Here is a 15,644-nt window from a genome sequence, read left to right as displayed (position 1 = left end):
GGCTTGGGGTTCAAGATAGGACTGGGATGGGGGAAAATCCCCCTTTTATGATCATGAGCAAAAGGCAGACTCGTTAGGGGAAGAAAAAAAAGAACATACATTTATTACAGACACTAACAACACATAACAGAGTAGGACAGTGAGAAGCATTGCCACATCTTGAGAACACCTTCCCCCACCCCTCCCTTCTTCCTGGGCTCAGCTCTGCTCCCGATATCTCTCCCTCCTCCCCCAGTGGCGCAGGGGCAGGGAATGGGGGGTGCAGTCAGTGCTGCCACTTCCTTCATCTTCGGTGAGGGGAGTGTCCAAAACTTGTTACCCCCTGCTCCATCGTGGTCCCCCTCTCACAGGAGACAGTCCTCCACAAACTTTCTCTGACTTGAATTCCTCCCATGGGCCGCAGCGTTCCCCACACTGCTCCGTCATGGGTCACCAACTTCCTCCGACTGGATTCCCTCCCACGGCTGCAGCCCTTCCCGAGCTGCTCCGGTGTGGGACTCCCCCGCATGCTGCAATCCTCCCAGCACTGAATTACAGCAGCGGGGCTACCTTTTTCCATGAGACCCCGGCCTTCTTCGGGCACAGAACCTTGATCAGGCGAGCAGGAACGACAGGCTGTAAATCAATGTCTGCTCCACCGTAGATCTTCATGGGTGGCAGGGGGGGGCCGCCCTGCCGTCTCACCACAGGATACAGGAGGGTCTCTGCTCCGGCACACCTCCCCCCTCCTTTCTTCCTCCGTTCCTCCACTGACCTTGGTGTTCACGCAGCTGCAGCAACTCCTCCTCACCAGTCCGACTGCCCGTCACCACGTCCCTTCTTAAATACGTTATCGCAGAGGCGCAGCCGATTGGCTCAATTTCCCAAACAGAAGTGGAGCTGACGTGGAGCTGGGGGAGCTTCGAGAAGCTTCTCACAGGGGGCCGCCCCGATAGCCCCCTCCCCTGCCACCAAAAAACTCCACCACTCACTCAGCCCAGGACATTCCACCCCTCGCCTCTGCGAATCACGTATTTAAGAATTAAGAGATCCAACATTCAGTACAGAAAACAGTATACACATCAACATCAGAACAAAGAGTAGGCAAAACCAGACTGAAAGGAACTTCCCCACACCCATATACTGACAGAATACTGAGACACAATACAGAACATCCACCCATAGTCCCTTCACCACACCTGAAAAAAAAACTTCCCCACAATTACAACTACAGACATTACAGAGATCATTCCACTAACGGAGTTCAGTCTGTATTTTGCTCATTACCTCTCCCAATTAATATCCTTATCAAATCGCAACCCTCTGCCCCACGTTGGGCGCCAAAAAACTGTCGTGGTTTCAGCCTGATTGACAGCCAACCACAATGCAGCACCTCTCTCTCCCTTCCCCTCCGGCAATGAGAAGGGACAGAGAGCCAGGCTTGGGGTTCAAGATAGGACTGGGATGGGGGAAAATCCCCCTTTTATGATCATGAGCAAAAGGCAGACTCGTTAGGGGAATAAAAAAAGAACATACATTTATTACAGACACTAACAACACATAACAGAGTAGGACAGTGAGAAGCATTGCCACATCTTGAGAACACCTTCCCCCACCCCTCCCTTCTTCCCGGGCTCAGCTCTGCTCCCGATATCTCTCCCTCCTCCCCCAGTGGCGCAGGGGCAGGGAATGGGGGGTGCAGTCAGTGCTGCCACTTCCTTCATCTTCGGTGAGGGGAGTGTCCAAAACTTGTTACCCCCTGCTCCATCGTGGTCCCCCTCTCACAGGAGACAGTCCTCCACAAACTTTCTCTGACTTGAATTCCTCCCATGGGCCACAGCGTTCCCCACACTGCTCCGTCATGGGTCACCAACTTCCTCCGACTGGATTCCCTCCCACGGCTGCAGCCCTTCCCGAGCTGCTCCGGCGTGGGACTCCCCCGCATGCTGCAATCCTCCCAGCACTGAATTACAGCAGCGGGGCTACCTTTTTCCATGAGACCCCGGCCTTCTTCGGGCACAGAACCTTGATCAGCCGAGCAGGAACGACAGGCTGTAAATCAATGTCTGCTCCACCGTAGATCTTCATGGGTGGCAGGGGGGGGGCCGCCCTGCCGTCTCACCACAGGATACAGGAGGGTCTCTGCTCCGGCACACCTCCCCCCTCCTTTCTTCCTCCGTTCCTCCACTGACCTTGGTGTTCACGCAGCTGCAGCAACTCCTCCTCACCAGTCCGACTGCCCGTCACCACGTCCCTTCTTAAATACGTTATCGCAGAGGCGCAGCCGATTGGCTCAATTTCCCAAACAGAAGTGGAGCTGACGTGGAGCTGGGGGAGCTTCGAGAAGCTTCTCACAGGGGGCCGCCCCGATAGCCCCCTCCCCTGCCACCAAAAAACTCCACCACTCACTCAGCCCAGGACACGCCTCCCCATCACTAACTAACCATTAGTGTACCACACACAATAGTATGTATCATGCCATTAATTTTCTATGTCTTTCTTATTTTATTTCTTACTTTCTCATCTGTGACTCAAGACCTACAAGGCCTACACGTACTTTTTGCTGGCATGTACCCCATAAATTGAAAGGCACCCACATATGAAACACTGTCAGTAAAACTGTCTGGTGGTACAGAGCAAAAGTAAAGCAAGCTGTAAACATGTGCAGTAGGTTTATAAAACAGGCTGTGACAACCAAATGCAGATAAAAAAGCTGACTATTTTTGTCTGGAAATGTCTTAAGATGTTGCTTCTTGCCAAAAGCAGTCAGTGTCGAATTTACAGGTAATTGCACATAAAGCAAAATTAATGGGCATGCAGATGTCAAGACTGATTCCACATTATAATGTGGAAGCACCACATGATTATTCGTTCATTCCAAACCTATCAACCCCTGCACAGAACTGCAGTGCTTAGTAACTAATTTTGCCTGTTTGTTGTAGGTAAGACATATATAGAAATCAAACCCTCAAATCTTAAAGTCCTATGCAAGATGTCATATTAAAAATGCCTGGATTGTTTTAGTTGCTTTGTGGTATTCTTGACTTTTGCTTCAGTTTTAATAATTCTAGCTAAGCCATTTAATTTTAGTCAGTTACTACGAAATTAGACTTTAATAAAATATTATTAGCGTTTTCTTGTAGGTGTATCTCAGTTTATTATTTATTTTATTTAGTTTCCTATTTGAGGGGGATTTTTTTCTATTTGTGATTCCATAAAAGCCTTAAGAAATTTAGCAATAAAAGCTCACTGTTCCATAGGATATGCAGAGATTAACCCAGAGTTTCAAAATATATCTACAGAAATTTTTTTCATTTGCAGGTATTTTACACAGCATTTTAGCATTTACTACAGAGCATTAGAGCATTAGGTCTTTCTGAAGGGAAGGGCCATCCCACTGAAGTTCAAGTTTGGATGCTAACCCAGCAGCGTGGTGATTCCTAACCTTAAGTTGAATTCCTCCCTGCACGCCAGGACGTGGGATCCCAGAGCACAGTGATCCTCTGACCCAGCAGGCACAAGCACGATGACATTTGCCTCATTACACAGTGTCGCTGAATTGGAACTTGCACGAGTTTGGGTTCAGGAATTCAGCTGATAAAGGTGGGTTCAGATTCCCACCTGAACCATTTGCTCAGCCTTTTCATGTGGCTTCAAAAGGGATCTTCACAGAAAATTACTGTAGCTACACCATCTAGTGCTGTGACCGCATTTGCATTTTTGACAGAGCTTCCTTCAATATTATGACCATTTCAGTGTTGTTGGGTTTTGGCTTTTTTTTTTTTTTTTTTTCCAGCTTCAAACATTGTTTGGGGTTTTCTTAAAGCATCCCATGAACATTTTCTTTTCAGTTTCCAGGCAAGTTAAAGAACCCAGAAGAATCGGTTAGATAACGGCTATATTTTCTCGTGACTGGAGTGCAAACCAGTAGATGTGACATGCTGTTTAGGGAGCACTGCTGGGACTTTCGCAATCACTTCTGTAGCACAAAAGACTGCAGCATCAAGTCAGTTACGATTCAGCAGTCACAGTAAGCACCTGAGACATCAGCTTTAGATTATTTAGGAATCAAGCAAGAATCACCCTCTTGCAACAGCACAGCTATAATGTATGCTAATGATAACGATTATACAATACAGCTTTTAAGTTCCCATTCTGTTTTTGTTTAACAGATTTATAAATTCATCATTAAAATGAATTAAACCAAGATCTCAAACAGAGCACTTAGCAAAGAAAATCTTCACATTAACATTTTCTCATCCTTGAATACAAGAAAGTCAAAGTAATTTTTTTAAACGTTAATTTTTATATTTTCTCCAATCTGAACAGAGGTTTTGCTTTTAAGATGATAAATGCAACCAGACAGGCAGCTTAGCTATCCAAAAGGAATGTAAAGATGATGGAGAACTAGTTGTTTCTGGACAATAACAACATCAAAGCGGTGGTAGCTACTTTCCAGGATTCATTCAATAGGCCAGCACTGGAACCTGTGTTACGTGGCTAAAGAAATCTATTTGGGATCAACCGCTGTGACTGTGCTTCCCGCAGCTCCCCTACCGCCAGCCTGCAGGGACCCGCAGCCAGAGCTGGGGGCAGGCAGCACCCTCGCGGGCCCCTGCCCATCCCTGCCCTCCACCACCCGCCCGCCGGCCTCAGCAAGCCAGCGAGCAGAGATGTAGCCTTTAGTCAGTGGCCTGGCTTCCTGGCTTTTTTTTTTTTTACACTTTTTTCCAACGTGTAGATCTTGATTTTTTTATTTTTTTTATTTTTTTTTTTTTTGCAGTGGAGATATAAACCTTTATAGAAGGAATGAAATCCTGGCTGCTTTCACATGACATCTGTGGAATTTCAGTTCTAGGTATTTGCAGGCTACAGGCTGAGAATAAATTGTCTCTTGCTTCTCTGCCAGCTGTGCTAACTCTCACAAGAGTTATTTATATACACCACCAGCTTTGTCACCTAGTTAGCATACTGTCTTCCATAGAGAAACATTTCTTTTATGCCTGCAGACATCTCTATTTTGTTGGGGGTTTTTTTACACAAGTGCAAACCATTGCTGGAATAAAACCCAGTTAAGTTTTAAACACAGATGGCACAAAAGAGGAAAAAACAGGTTATGCAGGTGAAATTAAACAAATAATAAAACTATTGTGCTGCTTTAGTGCCACCAGATAACAACAATCTACTTTAAAACATCTGGAGAAACTGAAAACAGGAATTATATTTTTTATATTAGTTTAACTGCTGTATCTAGAACGTCAGTTGGAAAAGATGCAGCTAGAGGATAGAGTTGTGCAGGCTCCCAACATGGAGTAGAATGCGGCCTGGTAGCTCTCTTATCAGTGCTGTCATTGCAAGCCAGCACACTAGCCACAGTTAGGAAATGCTGAACTACGCCTCTCATATTGGGGACCAATCTAGATAAACCTTGCTTAAAGGGAATATTTATGAATCTGGCCTTTGACATGTCCCTGCCTCACTCCACTTTTCTCATGGCCAGCATCTACTTTCTTCTCACTGTGTTTATTTGAGTAATATCACATCTCTTGAAAATGACAGATGGCCTTACACGCTTAAAAAGAAGGGACAGTTATTTGACCAAAGAGATGTATCTTCCCTAGTCACTGAAGAAAGTGAAAGGGACAAAATGGTCGATGAAAAATTTATTTTTTTCAAGTGGAGAAGTCCTCATTTATCTCTCTCTTTCTCCAGTCAAGTTGATTTAAACTCTTTTATTGAAGTCCAGGTAACAGTGACATTGTGACTTACTGTCCTGTAGACTATTGCTGAGTGAAAATACAAAACAAAGTCACAGTCTTAAATGTGTGAGTTCACACAAACTTAAAGAAAACTTGTCTAAATGTAAGCCCAATAGCAAAGGATTTACCAGAGACTAAAATCATCACAGTGGCACAAAACTTAATTATATCAAGAATGCGTACATGGGCAACTGATGGCAGCTGATTAGTCAGTTTTTGTGTGGTTGCCATCACTTTAGTATGCATCTCACAGCTTCTTGGTGACAGCTGTCACAACCTTATATATAGAAATATGCATCTACTAAAATATCATTTGGCCTTATTTATTTTCATATATAAATTTTTCACTGAAAATAACAAGAGAGAGAACAAATTATCATTGCTCTGCCACAGATAGGTCCTGAGAAACTCTTCAGATGTCCATCTAGAGTCCCTGTGACTTCCTTACATGGTGTGTCAATTCATGTAACTGATTAATATTGAATTGATCTTCATTTAATTGCTCCTATTTAATTTTTATTTTTCCTTTTTTTCTACTAAAAGACCAAGGTAACCAATCTGGACATCTGTAACCTTGCAATGAATTTGACAACCAAGCTAAGCTACAGTAGTCTTCAGCTGTAGAAACTTGTTTCATTTTTCCTTTCCATATGCATTTAGACGAGCTGTTCAAACTGAATCCAAACAAGTGTGATCTACCACAGAGATATTCCAGAACTAATTCTTCTTATTGATAAAGATATTCTATGCCATTTGAGAAACCAGCATTTAAAGGTATTTTCTTTAGAAGATTATGCAAAGAGTAACAGAGAGAGAAACCAAGAAGATTCAAATCTAACACTCTTTTTGTTTGTTCTAAATTCATTGTAGATTAGCTTCACTGTGAGACTGAAGTGCTTTAATGATGCTATAAAACATTCACAAAATGCTACCTAATCTGGTAGACGCTTAATCTCCTTTGATCTGTAAATTCTGTAGCAGTATGCACACACACATGGTAAAGTCCCAACAAAGTCTTAGCACCTGTTTTACAGCTGGACAATCTCGATTTGGTAGCTAGTCATAATCATTCCCACTTGTGGAGCTTAATATGTTGACATGCTCAGATTGTGTCTAGCATCACCTAAGGCTCGGGCAAGAGGAAGTGACTGTCCTCATTTCTCCCCTATGTCAGACATTCACCCAGATTGTAGGAAAGGCAACTCTGGGAGACTCGTAAAGGACTTGAAATCACATTCTTACCTTACAATAAGTAATTTGATTGGTAGGCCTTAAAGTGTTCAGAGATGTGCTCTCATTTTGGTTGTGCTCCTCTACCTTTCCGCTGTGATAAGGTGAGTGAAAGATCAGCAGCTCTCACTGACATCATTTGCAGAGAAGAGTTATGTTGCTAGGAGGTTGTTTGCTTAGGTCAACTTTTCATGCTGTTAGACAGCCACAGAATGGAGATATTCAGCTTATGAAAGCTCACTCATCTCATCTTGGACAGCCTGCATTTTTGCTCTGGAAACGTGTTAGGTTAGTATGTTTTAAATAGGAATGTAAATGATGTTTGCTTTTATTGTGCAAGGTTGCACCAGACTTTCAGGACAGCAGCTCTTCCTGACTGCATTCAATTCAAGTATGTGGATTAACCGCAATTTGAAGTTTTACTACTAGTCTGTACACGTTTATGTTAAAAGGAAGTATGGTGATTACTGATCTTGCATTGTGATAATAAGGAGGAGAAACCCATGCTAACAGAAGTCAACAAACCTCTTTAAAGTGTTTGAATGCTGAGTGCTTGCTTCCTAGTAAGTGGCAAATTCAGAAAGAGCTTCCCACTACTCCAGGACAGAGAGTTCCTTGCAGTTATGTTTATAAACAGCCTGGAGGTTTAGAGCTAGCAAATCAGGAGTTTATATTTTCAAGAGAGAACCTATTGCAATTCAAAGGGCTGCCTCATAAAGGTTCAGCTTATGACAGCAATGTATAAACATGTGAAGGATAATATGTGGGTTCATTACAGGCAAGGTTTGAGTAGATAGAGAGAATGGTCTAGGAAGAAATGGGGAACATTTTAAAATAGATTTGTCTAAAGTGTCTTACCTGTTACTTGGGGAACAGTGAAAAGAACTGATTTTTTTTTTTTTTTAATGCAATGTTTTGGTGGGTTTACACACACACACAGAACCCAAACAGTAATAAAATACTTACTGGAAAACAAAGGGGTTTTGACTGGTGAATGAGAATTTTGAGCTAGTGATCAGATATTATATCAAGATTTCTGCTGGACTCCTGTTTTATTCAGTTACAGTCATCTAAAGCAGCCAAATACCTAAAAAGAAAACTCCAGCACAGGCTACTCTTAATATCAATGGGGTAAGTCACTGCTGCAGTTACTCTGAATTTTTCTTTCTTAAGATAATTTTTGTAACTGTACTTTTACTGTATGGTTCTATTTGCAGTATGGTATTTTAATATGAAAATAGCACTATCCAATAAAGTGACTGCAAAAAGTAGTATGATGGTCTCTAGAACAGTCTTAAACTGCATTTGCATTGTAGTAAATGAGGTGTACAGCATTACAGTGGAAAATATGCTAGAAAGGTCACACCTATTTTCATTATTTTGGCTTCTTAGTTTAATGTGCTTAATCATATTTTGGCCTCATCTACAAAGTCTCATCACATGGTATTTTTACTCGTCAGGAGATTCCTGTGTTACAGGTTTTCTACCAAAAAGGTGGGACTGTCATTTACACGTTGTTCTTGAATTTGCTGTTTTTCTTTGTCCTACCCAGTTCCTGTATTCTTGAATCCTAAATTATTATAATTTAGGTTTTCGTGAAATTACAACAAAAGTGCCCTTATGTGGGGCACGAGCCATTTTTGGACAGTGATATAAGTGCTGTTAATTCTTCTGCTTTAATTTTACTTGCTTTATCCCTGCAGGTTTTAACATATTTTCTTCATAGGAAGAAAGAACTTATCTTGCAGTGTCAGCTAAAAGTACTTAATTTGTTCTGTGTCTTTCTGTCTTTGTATTCAGATAAGCCTTATTAGTTCAGAGACATTTAGTTTGCATGGATTAATAAAATTCAGGAAAGGAATTTTCAAATTAATCTTGAAAGCAAATCAAGAGTACAAATCAGACTTACTTAGACACAGAAAATGTTCTGAGAAGAAACATTACCTTATGTTGATGATAATCAGATGTATATTGTCCTCCAGCTTATTACAGAGCAAATCTCAGCATTTTGCAGTTAGTGTTCTATAAAAAGGATATTACAAAACTTGATGATCTTGTTTTTACAAACAAAGCAGTAAGAACACCCCAGTGTCTCAGTGTCATCCAGTGAGATGTTGCTTTGTTGGTGGGATAAGAGGTTGTTGGGCAGCTGTGGAAATACAAAATAGACTAAGCCTGTACTCTGCTACAATATCTGCATATAAATTTGTGTGGATTGAGTTGCAGGAGAAATTTTAAAAACAAACAAAAACTTAGAAAAATTTTCCCCTGGACTATTTAGACTCGATGATGTTAAATAACAATAAAATATATCTCTTCAGTCTCATGTATTCAGGATTTTTCCTGAATGTCTTCAACAGACATAACACCAAATCTTACAGTCAGCAGGAAAGCAGGGTACTTAATACTCTATAGTGCTTGCTCAACACTGTAATGAAGATAGGATACCTTTACTGCTATTTTTCCATGTTTTAAGACTGAGAAATTTGTCCAGCTAAGCTTAAAAGTTCTGCGGACTACTGAATAATTTTTTTTTGTTTTATTCTCACCATTAGAAATACCATTCACTCAAGGCATGAGGAAATTAATGATTGCTTTTTTCTGCTGCACAGAACCTGAAGCGCGTGGCAGAGACATGGATGGATGAGTTTGCAGAATACATTTACCAGCGACGGCCTGAGTACAGACATCTCTCAACTGGTGATATCTCTGCCCAGAAGGAACTTCGCAAGCACCTTAAATGTAAAGATTTCAAGTGGTTCATGGCTGCAGTGGCTTGGGATGTTCCCAAATATTACCCTCCTGTGGAGCCTCCACCTGCTGCTTGGGGAGAGGTGAGGAATACACAAATCAGATCAAACTTAAATGAGTCTAACATTTTACATTGCAGGAAATTAAAATTATGAAATGAGGTTTAGCTCCTATAATAAGTAGTGTTATTAAGGGAGCTCACAGTGATTGGAACAATCCCTGAACTAGCCATTAAAATGAGAAACTGTCATGTCTTAGAACTATTGCTGTCCCTTTTATAATTTATTACAAATCTGCGTGTCCAGGCCATAAGACACATGCACGATGAGGACAAGAATGTGGAAAAGAGTATGTAGCACTCATTATTGCATGTCACAAGATGATTTTAGATGCTGAGAATCACCTTAGTAAAAAGGAGGTCTGAAGTCAACATTTTTTTTTTTTTTTTTGCATATCCACTTATATACTTCCTGCTGTTCTTACAAGGACAATTGTATGCAGGTGGAGTTAGGTTTGCTTTGTTTTGCTCACATGTGCAGCTGTGACAAGTGAAGCCTGGATCCTTTTCTTTTAAAAAGCCTGGCTTTACCTAGCTTGTGATCTGCATTGTGTAGGTGCTGTCATGACTGAGTACTAGTAGCAGACAAATGCAATTTCTCGTTTGGGGGATGAGGGAAGGAGAAGGCACCAAAGAGAAGCCTATATCCAAGCATCACTCCAGAGCAGGGAGTGAGCAAACATCCTGCTGGAACTCTCCACCCGTGATCAGAAATGTTCTGCATTCAGACCTCTTTGAAGAGCAGAGCGGTAGCACACCTTGCTTTGACAATTTGTTCTGTGTAGAAGAAATAAAAACACAAAGAGTGCAGTGACAGGAAATTACTTCCATAGCTGCACTGAAAAATTGCAGTGGCCTTTTAGCCCTAGGAACTACATCGGATTCACTCCATGGAAAGGTGGCATGCAGAGTACTTCGCCCTGTCGATTTGTTAAGATTTCTAAAGAAGACTTTGCTCTTTCAGTGTATTGTGCTACTTTTATAAAAACCATAAGAATATATGTATTGTGAGCTCTGGTCTTCTCTGATTTCCTGGAGGTGTTCTTGGAGCTCTCAGGCAATTAACTTTTATATTTGAAACCAAAGGATGAAGTTGAAATTTTGACCAAAACATTTGGTAAAATCCCTCACACTTCTGCATATTCCCAGTGGTCAAGGCTGGACAATGCAGGGGATTTCTAAACACAAGTGCCTCTACTACTCTTCAGAATTTGTTTTTTAAAAAGCAAATTACCTCATTGTGAGATTTTAAAATTAACTTTCTGTGGTAGTAGAAGTCCTTAATTCTTCTTTATAAGCTACCAGTTACAAATGTTCAAAGGAACTTCAATTTATATGTCTTAGTGTTTGCTACTTCTTGGCAATAATTAATTCCTTTGTTATTAAGTTTCTTCTATCTTTGATGCTGCTGCTCACACTTTATGGTATTAATGTATACCAAGAGGTAAGGAGGTTATCAGCAGAAGTCAGGCTAGATCAGGGTGCTGTGACCGCTTCTATGATCTTCCTTCACCATCTTCCACATGTATACACGTGTGTCCTTGGAGGGCTGTGATGATGGGACATGTAATTTCTCTGGCCAGCTGAGAACATCCTTAACTCAATCGGAGGGTCTAAGTGGAAGAGAATGCGATTCAGGTATTCATTCTTTTCACAGCAATATTAACATACTGTGCATAAAAGCAAGACTTTTAAAAAGTGAATCAAAGACCATAGCAGTGGTATCAAATCTGTACCTTAAAAGCAATTGTTGAGTTCTTAGGAAGGAAGTGAAGACCAAGGGCTTTCTTTTTCCTCTAAAATGTACTTTCTCTAAAATAGCAAGAAGTTTCATCCCTACTACTCTATTTTTTTCCTGAGACTGACACATTCCTGTGAAGTTTTAATTAATTTGTTGGCACTTGCAAGGAACTTGAACAAACTTGAAGGTCAATAGCTGTCATAATTAGAAACTGAAAAAGGAAAACAGACTGTGTGTTATTGCTTTGTAAGAATCAAGCAGCTCTGGAAACCTTGCTGATTATACACACCAAAAGCCTGTGCCAAGACTGACTGTCATTTAGTACCCTTTCTGCTTCCACTTGGAAAGACTTTACATCTGCTTGCCTATAACAGTCTGAGAAAGAATAAACAATGAAGTACTCAGACAATTTTTGGCTCCAGTATTTTGATATCTTGCTAGTAAAAGCTTGTGGCGTGAAAGCAGACATCTCATAAACAGCCTCTGCACAACTCCTCTTTTTTTACAAACACATGTATTTAAAATCTGACTCTTACATTTCATCTGTTTATGATGAAAAGAAGGAAATTTGAAAAACAAAAAACAATCTTCGCTACACTTGTCATGGCCTTATCTTTTCTTGCGTGTTTGTGCCTTTTGTCCTTTTTAGCTGGCAGGGTGCACATTCCCTTGATGCTCTGTTCTGCCTTGTAGCATCTGAAATATGTGCCGTAAAGCAATGTAACAGCAAATCCAGACAGATTAAGGTTAGTGAGACTGTCAGTTCTGTGTTTGGGTGGGATAACTGTACTCTTTTCTCTCCCACTGTGGAAAAAAGGAAAGTTTTCAGTTAGATTTTGTTCTTATCCTTTCAAATATATTGGGAAGTATGCTACCAGTTGAAAAACAGTAATACCCATCCCATTCTCTTTCTAAACTAGAATAAATTATTTGTAATGTGTATTCAAAATCCTGTTGAAGCAAGTTAAAACAATAGCTGCATTAGGTGAAATTTGGACACCAAATGTTGTCTTAGGAGGTACTCATGAATCTACAAACTGTTATTCAGCATGAATATATTGTGCGGATATCACAGCTTCCAACAATATCTTTGAAAACACATTTTACAGTAAATCAATCATATACTGTCAGCCATTGGCATTTATTTTAGACTTGATGAGTCCTATAGTCAAGATGATATGAAAAAAAAAAAAAGTTTTACTCAGTCAAAAGGTAAATATTTAAGCTTGGTTCCATTTGCTGTTACCTAAACTTGTTATTCAGTGATTTAATACACAGCAAGTCTTTCAATCACTGCAGCAGTGCTAAGCTGTAGGACCTGAAAATACTCCTTTCTCAGTCCTGAATTTCTGGATTTTATAGCACTGACATGAAAATGTCACCCACGAAGTTAAGTCAAGTAGCACATTTGAAAAAAGATTAAAGCCTAAGAACTCACTAACTTCACTTTTGATTACTTTCTTTTTTTAAAGTATCATCCTCATACCCTTAATGAGCCAATCTCAGCCCACCAAGTGTCACACGTCTGTTGTACAAAAGCGATATAACCAGCTATTCCCCCACCCTGCACAGACCAAGTGCTGCACAGCTGGGCTGTTCGAATGCTTTCATCGGGATCAGTGTCACACTGAATAACGGAGTCCCCTGTTTCTTCAGTGAGGTCTTTGGCAGTACTTGACTTCTTTTAACTTCGACTTTTCCTTTTTATGGCTCACACAAAGGATAAATACTTTTAAATTACTATGTATTGGTTGACAGGAAAGGTGGTTCATTTTTTTATATCTGATCTGTAGACATTGATGGCCCTAGGGTTATCTGAAAATGTAAGCAGTGCACTAAAACTGGCTTTAAGTGCTGTTCAAAGAAAAAAGCAGCATAAATGAACATTACTAGTACCTTCTAAGAGCTACAGCCACTTTCTTATTTGAGGCATTAAGTCAGATGTATGATAATTATTATATAAAGTGATAGCACCAAGGTGCCTCTCTTGTTGCTGTATAGGGGCGCCCTAAGGATAGTCCCAGCACCAACTCCACATTCTTTGTTCTAACAGATGACCATATTGAACAGAGAGTTGTATTTAGATTTCTATGCTTTCCCACTTTTTGCTTTTGGCGCAGACGGTTTCATGCTGTGATGAGCATGCAGGGTAGCCCCCAGGACCCCTGGGAGGGAGTACCTCTCCCTCTCTGGCTCACCCCTCTCTGCCACCAGGGAGGCTGAAGTGTCCCTGGGTGACAGCCTGGCCCTTGTGCAAGCTGGGCAAGGCTGCAGAAGCCAGGGCATCATCCACTACCTCAACAGCAAATCTCACAGGAACTCATTTGCCTGTGAACAAAGTTGTAGAGCTTTAGAATTATCAAAGAATAATGGTCAATATAACCACTGGACCCTACAAAGTTTTAATTTCCCCCTGTAATTTCTTTTTCAGCCTCAGATAGATTCCCTTAAAAAGAAGGGGGAAATTCACTTTGCGTTAAAGTATAGGGGGTTGAGGGAGGTTGTCTTGTTTTTTTCTCCATTTAACACGGAGCATGCTAGTTGTCCATTACACAGCTCCTGCCAAAACGTTCAAAAATCTCAAAATTAATCCTAGCAGGTTGTATTAATGGCCGGCAACTCTTCCTTTTCCTCAGGAGACTGTTGCTTTTCTGACAAGAAGATTATCATGGTAATCGACACATCCATCGCTTTTCAGTTTCCATTCCAGGATTGCGCACTAATGACAAATACTATGTTTTTGAGAGTGTAGTGCTAGACCGTCTTAATCTGCCCCTCCCATGGGGAGCTTATTAAATCATATAACTGCTGGCTTTCTGCAAAACTCCAACATTAATTTAACCAGAGATCAAGTTATCTGGGAGACCATATATTCTACAATATGTAAAAAATGTTTGGGAACCCCTGATTTTCTTTTTTATTTTTCTTTCTTTTTTTGATAGGTGTCCAAAAAGATCTTTTCTCTTTTTTTGCCTTGAATACCTCTCTATCAAATCAGCAGCTTCAGATGTCAAGAGGTAACAGTGCCTTCTTCAAACCTAAGGTCTAGGCTTTCAGGCCTTCTGTCCTCCAATGCTCCAGCTCCTATATTACATCGCATTCCTCTTTCCCCATCACAGTGCCAGTGAGATAAACTACTTGTTTCTCAAGGCCTGGCCTACTCTGGAAAATACTTTTGAACACAGGCCAGCTAACATAGAGAAAGCAAGTTGTAGTTTTAATGTAAGTTCACTGCTTTTGACAAAACTCAAGGATTACTCTATCTAGGCTTACCCAGTGATTTCTCCTTATGGCTTGCTACCTCATTTAAAGCACAGAAGTCAGACACTACAGCAGCAGAAATCCCACTTGGGTGACACGTCTTTGCTTCCCGAGTGTTGGTGCAGCACTGAGAAGCCTGTACATCCTTGCTCAGACACCTCCAGTGTAGAGGAGGGGGCAAATAGACCCCTTTGAGTTTGTATTCTCTGTGCCTTCTTGCCTCATCTGTTCTCTATAAGGACTACAGGGCCAGTAGTCTTAACATCTATGTCCCAACATGCATTAGATGGCATTTCAAGGACTAAATATACATAATGACTTACAAATAGTGTCCTATGCTTCTTTTGGAATGTGTTTAATTCTGAAACAGCCTTTAAGATCACTGCTAACCATCCTGGTTAGTCCATACAGACTCCTCGAGAACATGCTTTTCCCATATGCTTATCTATGTGTACAAATGATAGCATTTAAGATTGAGCAGATAAGCTTTGCATGTAGCAACTCAGTGCCCTGCCTGCATGGGTGATAAAATCTGTCTCCTGTTCATGCCCACTCTCTACAATTGCATAAATATAAATGTTTGAAATGTGAGTGTATTAAGATCACTAGCTATTTCTTTGTGAGTTGTAACTCATAACCTCAAAAATTTGAAATCCATTGTGCTGTGTGACTGGAGACGAGGCAGTTCAAATTCATATTGATGTATAAATGAGAAAAAAGCCTCTCCTTGCTGTGCTTCTGCCTTCCCTCCTTTGTCCATGAAAGCATCTTAGGGGATTTGCAGGCTGTGTGGTGCTGGTGCTCGGCAGAACGTTCCCCGTGGCTCTGGCAGCAGCACGATGGCTCAGTTCAATTTCCAGCAACT

General features: G+C 41.0%; 1 protein-coding gene across 1 annotated transcript in view; it reads left to right on the top strand.

The window, feature by feature from the left end:
* The window catches only part of GALNTL6 (polypeptide N-acetylgalactosaminyltransferase like 6), a 503,407-nt gene that overhangs the window by 469,411 nt on the left and 18,352 nt on the right, over positions 1–15,644 (top strand). The window contains exon 9 of the mRNA XM_042808290.1: positions 9,581–9,802. Coding sequence (XP_042664224.1) covers positions 9,581–9,802 — 222 coding nt within the window. The remainder of the gene's footprint in view (positions 1–9,580; positions 9,803–15,644) is intronic.

Source organism: Tyto alba, unplaced genomic scaffold (genome assembly GCF_018691265.1).
Source record: "Tyto alba isolate M040663 unplaced genomic scaffold, T.alba_DEE_v4.0 Super-Scaffold_6, whole genome shotgun sequence".
Classification (NCBI taxonomy): Eukaryota; Metazoa; Chordata; class Aves; order Strigiformes; family Tytonidae; genus Tyto; species Tyto alba.
Note: the sequence above shows the minus strand (reverse complement) of the source record. Positions and strands in the feature narration are given on the sequence as shown.